This window comes from Motacilla alba, chromosome 10 (genome assembly GCF_015832195.1).
Source record: "Motacilla alba alba isolate MOTALB_02 chromosome 10, Motacilla_alba_V1.0_pri, whole genome shotgun sequence".
NCBI classification, from domain to species: domain Eukaryota; kingdom Metazoa; phylum Chordata; class Aves; order Passeriformes; family Motacillidae; genus Motacilla; species Motacilla alba.
The window spans coordinates 5,564,989-5,586,141 of record NC_052025.1 but is presented as its reverse complement, the minus strand read 5'-3'; the positions used below and the strand labels follow the sequence as shown (position 1 = coordinate 5,586,141).

Here is a 21,153-nt window from a genome sequence, read left to right as displayed (position 1 = left end):
GAGAGGGATTCTTGGCTCAAACACTAAATAGCATTCCTGCAGAATCTCATTTTGTGGGAATGTGCAAAAGAGCATTCTACAGAATGAAAGTGTGTATCTTCCTTCTGTCTTTGTACCTCAGAAAGGAAAACAAATCTTCTGCAGTTTTTTTTATACAAATACTTTCATCTCACCCAGTTCAGGAGTTCAAGTTTTCTTGGGTCTGTTTCTTCTTCTGGTTCTTCTTTTGCTTTTCCTCCCTTTTTCTTTCCTTTTCCTTTCCCTCTACCTGCTTTAGTCTGAGGTGCTGGAGATTTCTTTTCCTTCTCAGGAGCTGTACCATCAGGAGCTGTAAGGCTTCCTAAAGGCTGTATTTATAATGAATTAAAGTATTAGAAATCTAATTGATCTTACAGTAACTATTTAACTGAGTACACTCCTACCAAGCTCACCGCCCAGTCACCACTTCTCACATTGAGTCAACTAAAAATGTAATTTCTCTGAGTTTAAGGGCCTTTCTGCATAGTCACAGCTTTACCCTTTTTTAAAAACTGTTAAGTCTGACTTAGTAACATTGGAAATCAAGGCAGTGAAGGAGATTGACTGGGAAGGATTTCTCTTAAAAAGTAAAATCAGTGTGAGAAGACTGGGGCACTTCAGGTCCTTTGCTCTCTCTGAAAGCAATAGTTATGAAAATAAAGAGCAGCAAGAGCTGGACAGAAAGAGCCTAACAAGAATGCTGCATGATGCCAAAGAGCATCCATACTGCAGAGCAGAGAGGAGAGGACAGAGAGCCACTCACTAGTTCACTTCTGTTCTGCAGGCAGTATTTCTGTCTATTCCTCTCAAGACACATTTATTCTTCAGCTAAAGTCCCTCCCCTTTCCAACCTGTCTGCCCAGGGCAGAGGCACACATGCACCACACTTTGGAGGCTTAACTTGCTTCAGATAATGCTTAGGTTACATAAACTGCACAGACAAGAAAACTGGATTGCTGCTCTCCTCACGACACTTTGGAGTAATTCAGCATCAGATGGTTCACACAGCAGAGCAAAAAGCATCAATGCAGTGAGACATGAAAATAGCTCAAATAAAGGATTTCAGTTACACAGGCAAACTGCAGTGTTCCACCATTGCAGCATCAAACCCCAAGATGTAAATATTACACAACTTAATTTAAACTACTGAAAAATAAAGAAAACTTTGCTTACTGGCCAGTGGTGTCCAAACACAAAGATTTGGCTGCGTGCAATGTCTACACGATTCCAGGCCAAAGCCAGGCTGAGCTGGTCTGGAGCAGATGCATTGGTACCTGAAGAGAAACACACAGAGGTTTCATATTGCACACATGATGAAACAAGACTGGAAAACCTTCTGCAATAACTGGAAAACAGCAGCCTGGCTCCATATCCTACCACCGTTAGAATAATTCTGACACAAAGCAGTGGATTCATCCAATCAAATTATAGCATCTTCCATTTTAACCCTATAATCCTAATTTCCAAATGATTAATAAGATTGTCTCTCCTTGTTTTTTAAAGCTTCCACATTGACTTTTATTCTTTATTATTTTATTCTTCTGATGCTAAAGACAGACATTTAACTCTTCTTAAAGACCCTTCTGAGCTCCTCTGGCTGATACTGTACATAAAAGTGCAAATTTGGGGACTCCAGAGATCCCATATAGAGCCTGTATCAACTACTGTATACCCACAGATAGAAAACTGTTGTTTCAGGAAACAGAAAAAAACCCAATTAAATATGGAATTGATCCTATTACTCTAAGGTTTAAATGGCACAATCTGAGATCTGGAAAAATCCAGACAGCCTTTCATCTTCCCACTTTCTTTCCGTAAATTTATTAATGTATGGTAGAACTGCAATAAAATGAGCTGCAGTATCAGCAGTACAGTTGTTGCAGCGCTCCCATCCCACGCTTTCAGGGGAGGAAAGCCACACAAAAGTTTCAATCTAGATTTTATGCTTCATGCTAATCTGAACATCAACCAAACATGTTCAGGCACTTGTTAAAATCCAAGTGAAGAAAGGAAAGACTGAAACACAAAGAGTGAACGCCAGACAGTGCATAGGAATGTCCTCTTGGGATGCTGCTGTGCAGCCTTCCTGAGTGCCTGGAAACCCACCTTTGAGGAGAGCAGTTAGGATGGACATCTCAATGTCGTGCTGCCCTTCCGAGCCCATGCGGAACACGGTGATCTAAAAACCAAGCACACAAAATTACAGCACAGGAAAGAGAGACACTGAACATGTGGATAGAAAATAGAGCAGAATGGTGCTGCTTTATTATTTCCTACAATTTAGGATTTTTCAAAAAGTACAGTTCCACTAAATTTTTCTTTAAAATTTTCACAGAAGTGTTTCAATAAATTCTTTCAGTGAAGTTATCCTGAAATATCCCTGGCACTGGTGAACATGACAAACTTAATGAAAAATCTTCCCCAAATCCATGTATTCTAAAAAGTGGTAACAAAACTGCCATCCAAAACTGATTGATTTCTGATGGTTCTCTTACTTCTCAGTAGTAATGAAAATGGAAATGCTAGATACCAAGATAATTATCATAGCATCCATTTTGTTGATGATAACACTCAAATACTTTTTAGCTGTGTTACACATGACAATCAAAAAGGCAGAACCAAGTAAAGAAAAAGCAATTATTTTGAGTCACATTTGCTTAGTTCAGTCCATTGCAATTCAATGGTTTTTAAAATAATAATTAATTTTTATTAATCTTCAGGATTTTATTAATCTTCAGGAATCTTCAGGAGCACAGTGTTTCAGTTTCTTTTTGACAGGTCTGCCACGCCCCTTTCCCTGGAATGAAAGGTTGTTAAGGAGTAACTATGTAAGAAAACAAAAACTGTGCTGATGCACTCAGAATGCTTTTTGCTCCTAGGAACCCTTTCTTCAATTATCCCTCCTCCACTTTCACCACTGGGTCCTGGGTTTAGTGCATTTCTCTTGGTCTCTTATTCTGCCTTGATGAAGTCTGTGGAAAAAAAGAGTCCTACCAATTTACACAGGAGAAGCACCTGAAATTTGGTTTTGGGACTTTCCAGAAGATACAATCCCTTCTTGGCCTATGCTTATGAATGAAAGTGTACATTTAATGCAGCGATATGAGGGAAAAAAAGCTTAAAGTATAACCCTGGGAAAATGGCACTTAAAAGTACTCTATAAAGTTTGGTCACAGAAATCACCTTTGTGAGCTACTTTCAGGATACTTACAAGTTCTTTTTTTTTCATGCACTCCATAAGAATGACGAACAGCTGATGAGCTTGATTCCTGTTGTAGTTAAAGGTTTTCTGGATGGTAACTAGAAGCTGGTCCCTAAGGGATTCATTTATTATCCTAAATGAAAAATGAGACATAAAAGAAGGCATTGTCAGAATGAATATGTATTCAGAAGGCCTACAGTTTAAGAAACTATAATATCCAGGTATTCCTCTAATATATCACAGATACACTTCTGTTAACAAGTTCAGGCCTCAGGATTTTATCATTAGGCCTTACAGGACCCCTACCTTTGCTTCTAAATGTTCCAAGTTCCTTTGCATATAGCTAAAAACCCCAAAATACTTCACACTTCTGATATGTCACCTTGGTTATGGTCTTAAACAAAGGACTGAAATTGCTAATGCATCTGAAACCTCATAATACCCAACTGAGAAACAAATGAACAATCAAAAAGATAATTAAAGAAATTAGATTGAAAACATTCTAGAAAGGTCAGGAATATTTGCTCTCCCAAAGCAATATGAAACAGCCCTTCAATCTTCATCCATTTCCCAATAAAACACGTGTGTTCTCAGATTATGGCAAACATTACCAGCAGGTGCCTGAGAGATGTAGTAAAATTCAAAATTCACTGTGAGAAAATGATTGGACTGACAAAAAATTCTCATTACAGATCTGCCTTACTAGATGAACACATTTATCACAATTATTGGAGAAGAAAATTGGACACCGCATCATATGCACTGTCACTGGGAGGGAAAGTCATGCAGTGAGCAGACTGATCCTGATAAGCTCTTTCAATTACTTAGGAGCTGATAGGAAGAATGAATAAGAAAGAAAAAAAAAAGCAAGCCAAATTTGATCTAAACTAAGAAAGCTTGTTAGACAGAAAGGAAAGTTGCTGAATCATAAATACTATTGGTGCAATTAAATATGTGCTATGTCTAAACACCAACAAAATCCAGCATAAGAGCTGCTCTCCTAATTCAGCAAATAACATCCACACTGCTTGCAACACTATGTGTCTGCTTAATATTTAATCCAAGCTAAGCTTCAACTTCAGTCAAGGAAATAGGTGCCATCTTCAGCACAAGACAGGTGTGCCACAACCTAATTAAGACCATATACAAGGTTTTGCCTGGAAGGCAAAAGCAGGAGAATGAAGGAAGCCCAAAATTTCCAGAGCTGGACACTGGTCTGGCACTCTTGGACAATGAAATTCATTCACACAACACAGCAGAATCAGGCACTACAAATCTTGCAAATCTATGCACTAATTAGCCTCAGCCCTGGCCTGGAGAAAAGAGTTACTCCTGGGAACTTGCCCTTGCTTCTACCATGCTCAATCCAGCACCAAGTATAATGCAACAAACCCTGATGGGGCTTGTAAAACAGTGTGCAGTACTGAGAGCAAGCTCATTTCAAAGGACCATAACATGCATTCAAAGTGGTAACCACTTCTACTCACTAACTTCAGGGCTAAGACCAAACAGGCAACAAAAGCTGACTGACAGCAGAATGCCTCTGTTAGCAGCATTTTGTCCTTGAGGGCTTTTTTAAAATGAAGCTCTATGAAAGCAAGGCATACAGTCCTCCACAGCTTTGGTGAAGATCTTGAAACCTTACCCTCCTTCCTCTGAATACTTGTGTGCAAATGACAGAATGTCGGACGCTCGCCCGCTGCCGTCGCAGATCACCACTGGGAGAGGGGGGTCTTCCCGCAGACACTCCAAGACAATGGAGATCACATTGGGACCTCCTTCTACTATGAGCCCGACTACAGGAACACCTTGCCCCAGTCCTGCAAAAACCAGAAGAACAGAAACAAGAAAAAAAAAAAAAGAAGTGTCATTGAAACTTAGTTTAAGAAATTGAGAGAAGTGGATGTGATTTCTATGTTAGAGCACTGCTTCCAACCAGAGTCCTTAGAAAAAATGATGGCTATTTTGTGGTCAATGTAAGCAAAAATGTCCATATGCTGCTCCCCAAGCCCAAAAGGAAAAGAGTAAGATATCTCTCTGCCCTTGCTTTTGTATCAGCTCCATACTGATAACTTATCCACTCAGTGTTGGTGGATGTTTGTAACCTCTCTCGACAGACACCAGGTACAGATAAAGCAGCTAACGTGACTGTCCTATTGCTTAATCAGCTTCACTGTTACTTGGATGGCTCCCAGCCCTTGATGCTTTACCTCTTCATTGGTTACCTAGGGAAGTCTTCAGTAGGGTGACAAACCTATGCTTATTCCTAAGACAAAAAAATGAAATTAGTGTTTTTATCATGAGGCTGAAATGGCTGGCCGATGGAAGAGACGACAGCTGAGCATCCCTTTGCTGTCCCTGCCTCACTGTGATCTCCAGGCATAGGATGACAAAGGGAAGCCCACAGGTCACATGGTCTCAGTAGCCTTGGTCACAAGAAACTTAGGGAAATGAAAGACAAAACATTACCTGAATGCTGACTAATTCCACTATCATAAGCATTTGAATTCAGTTCTTAATCTGTGAAATGACCAGTGCTTTATAAAGATGCACTTTTTTCGTTTGGCTGAGAACATGGGAAAGTTCATGTTTTCAACCTTGATTCCTCTCTAAAGAACAGGAACACTACACACAGTAACAGGAGAAGCTTCCTGACATCCTCCTGTCAGTACACCCCAGCTCTGATAAGGAGGAGTCACAGAGCATGGGCTGGCCTGAATGTCCATGAAATCTTTATTGATTCCTCCTGAGATTTCCAGCAGAGGTGCCTGTGCTTCAAGTGATTAAGAAGAAACAAAACAACTGCTTGTACGTGGTAACTAGCAGGTGTATTGCAGCCCTTCACAGAACAGGTTTCTATGTGTATTCCCAACTTTGCCTTTCTCATGACAAAAACCATCAAACACTACCTAAGCCAGAGTTGATATCCCCAAGCCCCAGTGGTATTAAAAGGAATGATACAGAACATCTTGTCTCTAGGCCCTGAATTCCTGATTTTTCAAGCCGATGCTCCCTTTTACAACCTTCCAGCTCTGCCAGAAGAGAGCTCTGCAGAGCTTCTGCAGAAGATGACAAAAGCAGGCTGAGCTGTTTCCATCCGTGGGCAGCAGCACCTGGCACTGCCTCCATGCTCAGAGGCAAGGGGCAGCATTTTCCTGAGCTGTTTCTTAGGCTTGCCACAGGCACAGACCAGCACTTAGAGAATTCCCAGAACATTTGGATACCTCATGGCGGATCCCTAATTGCACCTTTTGGCTTTACCTGGCACTCTACTTGAATTTTCTGCTCTACCCATAAGAGCACTTAGACCCTATAAGGAACTTCTGTGGAGTTCAATGTAATTGACATTCTGGATGTTTCTTTTCTCTTATTTTTACAGGCTGACACAGTTTACAGGGGTACCAGTTAGAGGTAAGAAAAGCAACTGGTAGAACTGATGTAGATTCTCCAGTAGCTCTTAACTGATGTGTGAATTAAAAGACAATTAACATTTTTGGACCATTTTAATTAGAGTTGTGGAGTTATTTTTAAATAGTTTATTTTTTATTTCACCTTTTAAGATGAAAATTTTACATGTTAATGAAAATGTATCTTTTAAAAGAATTATTTTCTAAATAACAAGAAGAAAAATTCTAGAAAATTATTTTAAAGAGGCCATAATAGCTGGAAGAAATTTTAAACTGCACAAAACTCTAAATAAGAAAGGATTAAGGTGAAATTGTCTTAATTGTCATTAAAAATCAAAATGCCTGCTAAGTTTATCAGGAAGACCAAAGAATTTTGAATGTGATATTGCAAATGAAACAAATCTGTATATAAAAGAAAATAAAATGCTCTGTGAACATTCAGAATAAGAAATCACTAAGCTGCACAGGATTCCTGTAAACAGGAACTGTAAAAAATCCCCTCATTCTGTGTGTTTACTGATGCTCATGAATTCTAGCCTCGAAGTACACAAATTCTTTGCATTTCCTGTTCCTTAGATTCTCACTGCTTTGAAGCTTCTCCTCACTATTATTTGTCGATTTTTCTTCATCCCTTTATGCAATCCTCACTCCATGGCTTTCCTGCCCGGTTCGATGTGGGATCTTTCACCGCTCATCAAAGAGCACATGTTCTAGTCCAGCCACACAGCTCTGACCACATTTCCACTGGAAAGAGCTGGAAGAAGCCTTTCATTTCCATCCTTTCAAGTACTCCAAGCCCTACTTCCCCCCTTCAAAACGTTATGGTTACAGTTTTCCCCACTAGTACTTACGTGTGTTAATCTTCTGGAGGGAAATGTGTTTTTCCAACTGACGCCGCAACTTGACTTCAGCTCCATATTTACCTAACGTGCCATTGTCTGCCAGAATGAAGTGGGTGTGGGAACTGTTGAGCACAGAGAGCTTACTTAAGGGGTTTGACATTGTTTGGTAAACTCGTGTTACCTGTGTGTCAAGAGGAGAGATGCACCTAGATTAGAACTAAGAATCAAACGGGAAAATGCCCCACACCACCCAACAGAGGCACACTCAGTGTCTTCTGAGGAAACAAACCAAGCAAACCTCTATAAAAACCAGAGGAGAATTAGAAATGGCGCTTGCTTTTACATTCCAAATCTGTACTCCTGACAGCACTGTTTCCTTTGGAGGATGACAGTCAGATTGTGCACTCCCCTGCATGTTCCCCTAAGCTCATTACCATGCTCTCCTTGTTCACACACTGTGTTGTTACATAATCCTCTTAGTGCATTAGAAAATACATTCTCATTTGGAGTTCCTAGTAATTCATATGCCACTCCAGAGTACCCACCTATAATAAATGCCAGCCTTGCACACACAATAAGGCCCTTATGTGATTTACAGAAGGCTCAGAGTGCCACACTGAAGTTAGGATGTAAAACTGTCACCACAGAGAGCTCTTTACTGGAAACCTCACCAGTTCCATATTTACTTTGAGGTCATATATGACAACCTGAGAAATACACTTTAACAACAGGTTTTCTCAACAAATTGTTCAATTTCACCTTCTAGTCCTGCTTTAGAAATGGAAAAAAGTAGTATTTCAGAAATATTAACAATGTATTTTTCACACAGCTGTTTCCTTAAACACTTACATCTTTTCCTATTAGATCTTCCTTGTTTTCTACAATGCCCCACGGTGCAATTCCTATGGCACATATTCGTCCTCTGGATTTGGAAGAATGATCTTTCAAGGCATCTCCCACATGACGAATGACACCTATAGATACAATTAATTCAATGCATTTTTGACACTTTAGATTGATCACTACAAACCAGAATTTTCTTCTTGCCCCTCATGGAGCTACTGTGCTGCTTTCACTACTAAACTGGTACTGGTACTTTATAGTAGAACATGCAATGCAGACAACCATGGTTTTATTTTGTAGTGGTTGTGTGGAAGTCCCACGACCTTCTCACACCATTGTGCTGAATTCAGTGAAGTCTGTGGAAGACTTTCCCCGTTACCAACTTGCCACAGTGTAATCTGTACCCTTGTGTCTCTCGAGGTATGTTATTCATGGGACACAAACTACGACAGCAGGAAATACACTTTCAGAAATAAAAAGATCTTTGTACAAAAAACCACGCCAAAGCTAAATTTGGAGTAGGAAACTTCATGACTACAAGAATAACCAAGAACTAAAAGAAGTGCATTAGTGGTAGGTTCCTTGCTACTGAAACCAAGGCTGAAATTTGTTTTCAGGGGAAACACTGAGTAATGCAAACCAATACTGACCCAGGAAAATCTTATGGTCTGGGCTGGGTAGGAGATTAACACAAATGATTACAATGCACCTTTTTTGGTCTAGTGGGTAATGACTCATTCATGTAGACTTAAATCTTCTGCCTGTGGGAAAGATTAGTGAATGAACACTTGAATTCTTAAGTAAACTAGAAGTGATGGCAATTGCTTACCTGTACTAACACCACCAGTAAAAATCCAAGCTCCTGTGGTCATGGCAGCCTTTATCAGACCTTTTCCAAACACTTGCTTTAATTTTGGTTGCATTTCAAAGTTCTGGAGGCCTCCATGGACAGAGATTAAGAGTTTGGGCAGTTCCAGTTGCCAGTCTTTCACCATGAGATGCAGCAGAGAATCTGGTTTAGTGTCGTACGACACACGGATGTACTGCAAAGAGCAATGTGTGATGCTGTCACTCAACCTGTTCTGAAAAATTGTCTGAGCAAAGAATGGTTACTGTTTGGCTTTCATCCTGAAGAGTTTTACAATTTCCAAAGAAAGAAACAAACCTAAGTTTGGATTTCTTCAGAAGAGAGGAAAAACAAAGAGAATTTTTGCAGAAGTTTGAATTGCTGTTACTTTTACTGCGAAGAAAACTCAGGAGTCTGTTGAGCACCAGATGAATAAATACTTTAGAGTACCCTATGTCCCTTACCATGGCCTTATTTGAATGTCCTCCTCCCTGGAATTCCAGGTTTCCATAGGCATCTGTTGGGTATGCTTGGGTGTGTTTACTGACAGACCATTTCTCTGGCTGAGCTTCCACTTGCTTCGTTTCTTCTTCATTTTTATTAGCTGTTATACTTGGAGGAGGTGGAATATGTTGGTTAATAAGCTGGCCACAGCAGCACCTGGAGGTTAAAATTTGAAGTGACTTTGATTACAGTATCTTCAAAATAAAAAATAAAAAAAAAAAAAATCAGAAAATAGATTTTCAACAGCCCAAGATGAAATAGAAAACACCTCTCACATACACATATGTGCCAGAATTAACAGGCTTAGGTGTTTTTTTAACATGCAAAGATAATAAATTCACTTCCCTTGTGTTATGCACTGGAAAGCTGCTCTGGGTAAAAGGCCAGGCAAGGAGGAAGAACGCAGAACAGGAACACTGACCACCTGTTTCTTACTTAGAGGTGACAGCCTGCTCGTGACATTAACTGTTCTGTTATCCACACAAGCTGGACCACATTATGCAGCTAGCCCGTGGAGTAATATTAATATTTCGACTAAGAAATCAAATCCCCCTGTCTGCTATTGTCATTGGTAATATACCAACTATGAAGGATGGCACCACATCCACTGCACCCTTGCTTTCAGAATTCAGCATGAATCTATTATGGTTTGCAAAGCTAGGAGCTAACAACTCACTGCCTCCCCTGCTCCCAGCCTTGTCATCTCTGTGTGACATGTCCCATGGCTCTGTGCAGATTGGAGTGCAAGCATGACTTGTGCTTTTGTTCCCCTGTCATCTCCCTTTACAGGCAGTGACTAAACTGGGTTTCACACATCTAAACCCAAAACAAGTGGAGTTTCTCTGGTATGAAGCTTTTCTGTTGAAACAAAAACTTCAAATGTTACCTGGTAACGTCTTTGTTGTTGGCAATTATATAGATGCATTCTCTTTTAGAAAAAGTCTTCTCTATCCAAGCCTTCTGACCCTTAAAAGAGAGAAAAGGAAAAAAAAAAAAAAGAAATGTACTGATATATTTTTTGTGTGGCAGATAGAGCAACATTTGCCTTCCATTTTCAGCTAATAAATTAATTATATCAGTTTTAAACACCAGATAAATCTTCTTATGAAGCAATGTGAATTTCTATGACTTGGATAAAATTCAAACCTTGAGTGTGTGTAAAAACCCTTCTGTAGAATGATGGTCTTGAAGTTTTGAGGTCTACCAAAAAATGCACCTGCTCCTTCCTACCGCAGTGAACAGTAAATTGACTCAATGTAGCACAGAAAATCAGCATAAATTGTGAAATATATAGATCATAGTATTTACTCCAAATAATGCTTTAGTATCATTATTTGTATGCAGAAAGTTTTCCTCAGTAACTTTCCCTTCATAACTAACTATCTTCTCAAATGATTTTTTCCTACTGTAAATCAAGTTCCAGTCTTTCCTAAGGCGTTTTACTCTGAATGAGATGTGTCTTGGAAGGAGCATTTTTAAATTGAAAGACCATGTGACAGTAAAAGTACAAACTCTTTGGGTATCTATGAAACAGGAGGAAGAAAACAACCTTCAAATTGTGTTGGCCTATTATCCTGCTTGCGAACCAATTTTAAAAAGTGAATTCAAAGAAGCCTTTTAACTTTAAAGAAATGAAAAACATTAAAAAACACTCACAATTTGACGACACTGATACCTTTGCCTTGCTGATAAAAGTTGCCTCTTCTGAGTTTGAATTACGAAACTGTCTTTTCAAGTTGCAAGCAAATGTTGCACGTTTTGCTTTAGTTTGTGCTACGGGAGTGAAATTAAATTTTTGCAGACACAGAAGCTAAAAATGACACAAGAACTTTCAGTCTGACTTAAAAAAAGGAAAGGGACTTTTCCTAGAGGAAGAATTAAAAATCTTGCTGATTATGATTTAAGAAAGTCAGCCGCAGATGCCTGTCAGCAGCTTTGAGACCAGCCATGCTCCGAGTGCTGCACAGGCCCCAGCATGATCAGCAGAGGGTTTCACAGTTCATCTTTCTTTCCCATGCAAGGCAAGGGCTGTCTCTGAAGCTCCTTTGTCTGTTGACTTGTTACTTCCCATCTGGCTTCTTCATTTACTCCACTATATCTAAAATTACAGGGGACTACTTGAAGTTCCCTCCTTGCAAGTAACTGCAAGGAAGTTGCCAAACCAAGCTGCTACTTCATTAAAAAGGTATCCATAATTGCTCAGGTACACAAACATTCACTTCTCTTGGGTGTCTCTGAGCCAGTCTGGGCAGTCAGTGGCCTGGGAGATCTGGCAGTTCTGCTCTCCACTCACATCTTGCTGATTTACCAAGGCAGAACCATCTCATATCATTTTAGAAGGAGTTGTTTGGGATCTCAGAGCACAACAGTCAGGGAGAATTAAAAACTCTCAGACAAAACTTCCTGTAGCTTACAATTTTACTTGCTTTCTGAATGACAAGGCATGTGTCTCAGGCATTTAGTATAAAGGGCTTGGTCATGTAGCAAAATAAGAAGGAAAAGAGTATTAAATTTAATGTTGAAAGGCTGCGGGACTTGATCAGCTTTTCCATCTTGACTCCACAAATTCCTTCTTCAAATTAAACTTAAGAGTCTTTCTTCCAAAATTATTAAGAAGGTTCTTTTCATGCACCTTCTGGCAAGGCTGCTACAACATGACAAATTTTAACAATAGTATTATTTAAAGTGGAGCTTAGAAAATGCTTTTGTTCTTTACCATCAGAGTCCAGTTCTAGAAAAATCCAGAGAAAACATCCCTAACAGCGAGATCCATGAGGCTCTGTGGTATGTGGAGGTAGGTGCTTAAATCAAAGAAATGCCATTTACCTGCTCAGAACGAGATTTTGCTTCTTCACAGGTATTCGGGCAGTTCAAAATATTCAGAGATCCAAAAATAGTCCATTTGATTTGAATTACAGTAATTTTTCAAAATTTATCCAAAAGCACACAAATGCACAAAGTGTACAAATTTACTGCTGTTTAGTAACTATGTCCAGTGTTGCTACTTCTCATATACACCACATTAGTTAAAGAACTGTAACATTATAAAATGAGCTTAACAGGAACCTGTTACAGAGCTTACATAATTTTTGTACTTCTAAAATTGTACATATTAATTTTTTAATAATTTGGTTTTATTATTTTATATATGCTAAACATATTCACTTCCCCCACCTGATTAAAACTTCCAAATTCTGGTCTCTGATAACTTCTTGACTAAGTTACACAAAAGCCCAAATCAATCCCACAGTGCAGGAAATACTTTTCACAATAAAAACCATAACAGATGCTGTACATTTAACTGTTCTGTAGAGAATACTGGAAAATGCAACCTAGAAATATCAAATCACTTTGGATTGTTACACCATGCCAATGAATACTTCTTTACCTTATTCCTTGTAGCTTACCAAAGCACAGAGTTTCTTTCCCTGTTTTGAGCGTGTAAAAATAGTTAATTAACCATTGGACTAAGTCACAGACTTAACATCTGTGTTTGGAAGGAAGCTTTTGCATCTTGGTATCTAAAAGGAGCTCTACAAACAGCTGAACTCTCAGCTGTGCAGTTGCTCTTAAAACCCTTCTCACAGGAGGTCTATTATCTACTGCTACGTTGGAAAAGCCTTCGGTACTCACCCCCAGAACCCCGTTAGGAATCAGCCGCTGCAGGCGCTACAGAGGGACAACACATTATGCTCTACTGGCTTATTTTTCTGTGCTAATGAGAGGAAGGCAAAAGCAGGCATTACAGACTGGGGAAATAAAAACCTCAGCACATTTGGTCAGCCTTTGAAGTTTCACTGCTTTTGTCTGTTTAATCTGCTTAACCAAAGCTTCATTATAATCCAGTGCAAATACTTGAGCAGAAACATTTACTGTCAGAAAATGGGCACTTTCTCCACTTACTTTATACAGATTCGGTACATTTCTCTGGACTGAAAAGCTCCTAGCTTTTCAAGAAAAAATGTAAGTACACAGACTGTCTCCTGTGAGTATGAAAAAAATAAGCACTTTTTAACAGCCTCTGAATGGATGAATTGTTAAAGGACTTTGATAGATCAGCTACAGTTTTCAGACCAACAGCCAGTGGTGGTTTTCCATATACCTCTGAAGAAAACAAAAAAAAAGCAGATCTCAACTTGTTGACAGTGGTGAAGTTCAAATTTGCTTGTTACTGCAAATCCTGAATGTATTAATTAGAACCTAATTTTGAAAAAACCACATTTCAGATGTTCAGCAGCATATCTGTTCTCCTTTATGTAAACTGGCAACAGGTCTCCTAAGGTATGACCAAAAAACCCAAAAAACTGACAATTCATGTACTTTAGCCTAGAAACCACTATGTTGCTGAGAAACAGCATGAACTAATACTGGATTTATATTATTCCACTATATGGTTTTGCTAGTTGTCTTTAGCATTATAAAGTTATCCTCCTCAGAAACAAAAGGAAATCAGTTTAACTGGTCTGTAAATCACAGAGTAACAAAATCAAGACCCTAAACCACTAGTCACCTTGCTAATATAGGAACTAATAAATGCAATAACTGGTTCTACAAAGACAAATTATCTTTTGACAATTGCAAATGAATTACACTATTTGCTGAGAAAAAGGCATGTCTATGGCTGCAGCAAATGAAGAGAATTTTCTCTCACTCCCACACTCAGATAATTTCCATTTTCTACTATATTAACATTAAATTTTACGTATTTCACTTCATATATAACCAAGCATTCAGTGAACAAGCACTGAGCCTGAATTTCAAGCTGTACCAAAACAAAGCCTGCAGTTTCACTGCAGCTTTAAGCAAGAGCAACAGGTGGGCTATGCACCAATAAATACATCCTTGGTGAATCTGCAAGGTGGGAATCCAGATAGGAGAGGAAAGCCACTGGAAATGTCATGCTGCAAACTCTTACATGACCTTGTGTCACCAGAAGCTGTGAATTTCAGTAGAGGTACACCGCTGGAGGATGGCACAGCATTTAGTGATTTTGGGATGGACATAATGACCAGCAAAAGAAGTGGAAGATTTGGGGAGTGACAGGGGGGCAGGGATGAGGGTCTGTTGTGCTACTGGAGCACACCCAAATGCTTAAGCAGCTCTAAAAGCAGTACTGAGCTCTCTGAGATCCAGTGACCCCCAGAGTGGTGCTCCTGGAACAGGGACTCGTGTCCTTGCTCAATGGCTTGGCTTGCTTGAATTGGGGACAGGATGGGACAGGGCTTTGGCCTCACCTTGTAACTGCAGAGCAGCTGCTGTCACACAGCTCAGTGGCACCTGGGGCCCGAGGAAGGAGCACGTACTCCACAGCTGCTGCACTCCAGAGAGGCTTTGCCTGGACCAGGCCCAGCTGGTCAGCAGGCATGTGAACAGCAGGGCTTGGTGCATGGTGCGTTGATGGGGATCGGACATGCAGACAGCGCCTGGCGCACAAATGCACTGAGGGAGTAGGCAGGGGACCAAAAAAATGTCTGTCATGAATAATACAGGGTTTGACAGAGCTGTTCAGGATAAGTCAAGCACAGAATAATAGAAAAATGGATCTGGCTGGGCAGCAGAGCTCACATCTGTGGACTAGTACAAAGTACTTTGACCAACATCTTGTTAAGATGTGGACAGATTGTTGTCATTTATGGAAACATTCATCTGTAACCCTGTTAACACCTGACCAACTTTTCAGTTGTCCTCCTATGGCTTGCAGTATGCTGCAGAAAAGTGTGGCATTACCAGGGAAATCAAATCTCAACTGTGTTGCCCAATTATAAAATTAGAATGCTCTACAGAATTAAACCGGGATATTTACGCTAGATTTGAGCACAGGGATGTTTGCTTTGATGAGATAGTGAGAGAAAGAAGTAATCTGAATATGAAATGAAATTCATATCAAGAGCATGTGCACTCTTACTTAAAAGAAAGTAAAAAAAAAAAGTTGGGAGAAAAAATAAATAATTGCAAAATCTCTGTTATCTGGAACTTAAATCCTGACATGAGAACAATTTCTATTTTGTTCTGCCTTTAAATGCAACATCCCAATTACACTATTCATCATCCTTCTTCACTTTGAAGGAACAGTTTTTCCAAGTGCCCAACTAATTAACTTTTCAGGTGATTACTTCTGCCTAGAAATGACTTTCCTCCTAATGACAAGGTCTTGCCCAGAGAAAAATCCTCCAAACTATGTGATACATATTAATAGCAAATCCTGTAGCCACTCACAAACTGATAAGATTTTACTGCAAAGTTCCTCATTGCTAAACAAGTACAGGGCATGAAACCATAATGCTATTTTGAGTTTGTGTTATGCCACGAAGAAGAGCCAGAGCCATGGACAACGTCCCCAACTACAGAACACAGCAACAGCCTATGAACCTACTAAATTTCCAAAACTCTCGTTAGCATGAGTTCTATCAAAAATCTATTTGTAGAACAAAGAATAGCTTTAGTAATTATTAGACTATGAAACAAACAATACCCAAAAGAAAGAGGATCCCTTATATTTTTCGCTAATAAGAGCATCAAGAAGGGATTTGTAACAGTTTAAAGAGTCTTTCAAATAAAATCCTATTTGCTCGAGACAATTCTTATTCTTAGTGATACGAAGAGTTGTGTCAAATTTTATATATAATCTCGAGACAGTCAGCCCACTGTGTTTTTTATATTGTGCAACTTGAACCCATGCTCTTGTAGCAACTTTGTCAGGGAACCACTTATTCTGTGGTAGACACTAACACACACCAGGCAGGATGGCAGTGTTTGTAAGCAAGGCAAGCAATGTTGTTATTTGAAATTGAGGCCAGAAATCTCTCCTGCTGCTGGTATGCAAACCAGAAAATGGTGCTACACTGCACAGAGAGCTGTAAGGAGCCTTCATGGCTTCATTACACTCTGTGTTCCTGGAGAGGCACAGCAAACATCTGCTAAACAAAGAAAATTACTCCATTTTCCCTCCATGTTCATTAACTGAGGGACACGGTTTACAAAGTATGCAAGTAAGAAGTAACAAGCTCCTTTTTCAAAGCTAAGATGATTCTGCTGCATCTCTGAGAGGTACAAAGCACTTCCCCAGAGGCTTTGCAATGTGAAAAACAGCTACAGCCTCAATACCACAGCAGACTGGCTGACTCTGAAATGGTGGAGATCCCCAGCTCCAGCACAAAGTCCATGGAGGCACAGGAGCAAAGTGTGTTGGATGAGCTCCTACAGAGAGGCAGGCATAGCCCAGCAGTAATGTAACTATACTGCTAATGAAACTATAATAAAGCAACTTGAAGAACCATTTGGAGTGCGCTGCAGCGCAGCCTGGCTCAGCACACGCCTGGGGAGAACATACCCTGCGTAGTTTTACAATACATAATTTTTCTGTGTGGAATACGAAAGAAATTCACTGACAACCTTACACACCACATCTACCACATTTTAAGGAAGCAAAAGGCATTCCTGCAACAGTTTGTCCTTTCCCTTACTGCACCAAATTTCAGGGAAGACATGCTAACAATAATGTTAATCTCCATGTGTTACTTATTCCAGTTCTGTTAATACCTTGCCAAATCCTCCTCTTGCCTTTAGCCATTCTGTCTGGATGCTTGGGAGATGGGGAATACAAACACCAACCTGTACTGAGCCTCTGCACCTTTCTCCCCAAAGAACCTTCAGCCCACAGCCACTCCACAGGCCAGTTTAACTCCCAGATCTTACACACTAACCAAGACACTAAGATGGGAAGTGGTGAGCAACTTCACCTGAGTGACCATTCTCAAGAGGTCTGATACAGCAGGATGGATGAGCAAGGAAAGACAGTAAGCAGCCTCTATTATTCTATTAGCCAAAGTAGCCTGGTAATTACTAGTCTCATCTGTAACATAATTTTGTTGATAATTCTTATTTAAAGATTTAAGATGACCCTGGTATGTAGTTCTGACAAGGCTCAGGAATGTTTTTTGTACTATAACTCTTATCTGTCTTGGTTAATGTAAAGACTCTGCTAGATAATGTTTTCAAAAGAAGTCAGGGTGCTTCCAGATTATTTGCATGTGGGCTATTTCTCTTAAATTATTCTAAACTATGAGCCTTTAATACAGGTCATTCTTACTAATCTGAAATATAAAACTGCTATTATAATGAAAACCCAACACCCTCAACAGCAAACTTTTGTGCAATTCATCAACACTTATGAAATCATGATCAACATGACAAGGTACTTCCCTTAATACAGAATTGAGCCTGAGAATAGTTCTCACTAAAACTACCCACATACTTAATTCTCCTGGTTATTTGTGGTTTAGAAAATTGTGTCAGTAGATGTTAATCATGCCTGCAGAAAAGACTAGCCCACACTTACATGCAGATGTAAAAAACATTGATTAGGACTAGAATATTGCCTCCATCAGTGAGATCTGAGTCATTCAAGTCCATATTATTAAGAATAATGACTGTTGGAGTAGAAAAAATCAAAGATGTGTTTGCTGTTTGAAAAAGGACTAAAAGCATAAGCACTTCTTTGATATGTGAGATTACAAGATCCTACTTCAGAGAGAACTGTACAACTTCTGACAAGTCAGCTTGTCACGCTGATTTTTCATACATGACATAATAGTACGGTTTGAGACCTTTTTCTTTGTGAAATAGGGCAAACCACAAACGTAAAACAACTGAAGAAAATGACTACATGTTGCATGAAACATTACTCATCTATGAGAGTTTGTTCTAAATGCACAGTTGTAGTTAGTACTACTTGAAGTGCAAAGCACACTAAAAAGCTGAGCTTGAAGAATTCTTTACACTGACACATTCAAAATTTGGTGACCAAAAACCAGTACTTAAGGCATACTGAGATGCATGTTAATAAAACACTTTAAAATTGCTATGAAGTAACATTTCTGTATTCATAATGTAAAGAATATATGAATATCTCAGAAGTCTCTCAATTCTGGAGATGCTGAACAAATACATATTTTGAGAAAAGATACTATAAATATTTAGTTCTCCAGCGTACTGTAAATATGCACCCTTTTTGCAAATGTGTATGTAATTCACCAGCTAGCCAATCTGTCTCTGGAGAAATTAACATTGGTTTGCAGCACGCACAGTTTTCCTGACAGCAAGATTCTTCAGGTAGAATTCTGTTAAAGAGTTTGAGCTGTTGAAAATTTGCAACTGTCTGTGGCTAATTTCACACTCAGTAGAGCAATTTTTTTCTGGGCATTAGCTAAGACCTAAAACCTTTCATAGAATATGCCACAATCAGATGCATTTTATTCCCTGCTGCTTTCTGTCATTTTCAAAAAAAGAATTTCCAGCTATTTAAACTCTTGGGTTGCAGGGTTTGCACAAAATTATTTCTCATAATCTTTCAGAAATCCTTATAAAAGCATTGGAATTTAAGGTTTAAATTATTTCCTGCAGACTCTAAATACTTATGTTTGAAACCTGCATTATGTACACCAGAGAGTTGCCAACGTTCATTGGGAACTTACTGAAAATCTGAATATTTTAGGGCTGAAATAATTATAGAGAGTGAGGGCAATGGGAGATTGCAAAGCTTACAGTTTTCAGAAAATTTGGTCAATCTTTTCAGTCCTTATGCATCTAAAACCCATGAAGAGGGGAGTGAAGAGAACTAACGGGTGCCATAGAACAGAAAACAGTATGTCCAGTGATGTTCCTGGATTTTTTTATCATGGTGTGCAGCACATTGTTCCTTCTCTTTCAAATGCTGGCCACAGTCTATCCATTATTTAAATTAGAGCAATGGTAGGGAAAAACTATAATAAAAGTTTCCATTTTCTGGATTTAATCTGTTATCAAAACCAGGAAAGAAACCTTTTAAATCCTGAATTAGAGGAGCTAAAGGAGACTGGAACTGGCCAGGAGCTGTTTCCATGGCTGTCTCTGGCTCAGCAGGTGGTGGGTGCCTGCTCAGGGCCCAGTGGCACCACAGCAAAGGGCAGGAAGGACACGACAGTGGATGGGAGCTTCTTTGGGGTCGTGCTTTGAAGAGCTGGGGGGTAACAAGAGCAAAACCTGGGCTTCCTTGGCTCCTCAATCTCTTGAAAGATTGGTGTGTGAATACTCAGAGATCACAATCACAGGTAGGCTGGGGCTCTGTGAGACCTCTCACATCCCAGCTCAAGGAGCTTTATGGCAGGAACGCATTTCTTCACACGACAGCAGCAGCACTGCGGGGACGAATGCGATGGGGCTGCTGATGTTTGTTAAATGTCTTTCACTGGGGAACCTCCTCTATGGCCAGCACTCACTGAGGGGGGGAAAACCACCATAAATTCTGCCCTTTTCCCTTTCCAAGACTTCCATAATACCTGACCTACCAAAAGACCTAGATAAACTCTCCTGGAAACAAACACACACAGAAAGAAGCTTGCTCATCAGAAGGTGTATTGCTACAAGAGAGCTCCAGAATGTAATATTACTGGCTAATTTTGAAAACTCAAAACAGCCCCCAAAAAATGAAAAGTCACAACCCACAAAATAAAGAAAACCCCAGAACTCCACCCCCATTTTTTGCAGAGGTAGCTCGAAATTAGCATTCAAAATACTGAAATATGTAAGGTACGTGGCATTTCTTTGCCAGCATTTCTACATCGCATTACAGTCACACGCAATTTTTTAAATTTTGAAGTGTTGAGACATCATTTTTGGACCTGAAAACTCATTTTGTCTTCCTGCAGCTAGTACTTCATGTTTCACATCCTTCAAAATGAGAAATCTAAGAAGAAGTCTAATCAGAACACTGTCAGTGCAAGGGAATTATCTTTCTCCCATCAGCTGCAGGTCACTACGCAGCTCTTCAGCGCAAATTTCAGTTGTGCATATCGCTGTGACACAAGGTAGAAGACTATCAGGAACGAAATGAAAAATGATTTAAAATCATGTCCTACCTGCTTGTCCCTGGAAGTGTTTCAGAGTTTGGAAAGATGAATTACAGCTAGAATAAATAAAGTGCATTTAACTCTGCGCTTCTGTCCCATCTCTCTGTTTATTGTTCAGACGTCTCATTCATCTTACTGTTAGGACTTCCAGTCTCTGAAGTTCATGAGAATTCCCAAGGAGATGGGTTTCCACCACTTTAAGAAGAGAATCTCATATGATAAGCATGTGAGCAGCTTCTTTGTTCAAACCAATCTCATGACTCCCTTTGAAGGTAATCCTTTAGAAGTCTCATGACCCATCTCTCTGCCCAGAGGGTATTTTCATCTCATGGTGGAACAAGGCACAACAAATCTACTTTGATAGTGCCCAAATCTCCAATTTGCTAAACCTCCTTTCCTCTCTTCAAACAGTGGATGTACTTGCTGTAAAAATGCCGGCACTGCAGAAAGGCTAAAGCAGGAGCTGAAACTTTTAATTTGAAGTATCTCCTCCCTTCTGCTAAAATATCAACGCTATTTGCATAATTGAGACAATTGGACATAATAGTCCTTTCAGGGGTCCTCATTAGATGTACAGCTCTACATTCTTTGAAAAGAAGAAAAA

The 21,153-nt window shown here is 39.6% G+C and overlaps 1 protein-coding gene across 2 annotated transcripts in view; it reads right to left on the bottom strand.

The window, feature by feature from the left end:
- TRPM1 (transient receptor potential cation channel subfamily M member 1) overlaps positions 1–21,153 on the bottom strand; it is a 66,820-nt gene that overhangs the window by 24,692 nt on the left and 20,975 nt on the right. The window contains exons 1-11 of one of the 2 annotated variants that reach the window (XM_038147596.1): positions 17,097–20,529; positions 10,550–10,629; positions 9,624–9,819; positions 9,142–9,355; positions 8,319–8,443; positions 7,479–7,650; positions 4,866–5,040; positions 3,230–3,353; positions 2,125–2,197; positions 1,192–1,292; positions 174–347 (exon numbers count right to left, since the gene is read on the bottom strand). In XM_038147596.1, coding sequence (XP_038003524.1) covers positions 174–347; positions 1,192–1,292; positions 2,125–2,197; positions 3,230–3,353; positions 4,866–5,040; positions 7,479–7,650; positions 8,319–8,443; positions 9,142–9,355; positions 9,624–9,819; positions 10,550–10,629; positions 17,097–17,174 — 1,512 coding nt within the window. In that variant the 5' untranslated portion in view covers positions 17,175–20,529. Of the gene's footprint in view, positions 1–173; positions 348–1,191; positions 1,293–2,124; positions 2,198–3,229; positions 3,354–4,865; positions 5,041–7,478; positions 7,651–8,318; positions 8,444–9,141; positions 9,356–9,623; positions 9,820–10,549; positions 10,630–17,096; positions 20,530–21,153 lie in introns of those variants that run through there. The other variant, XM_038147597.1, reaches the window with a different exon arrangement.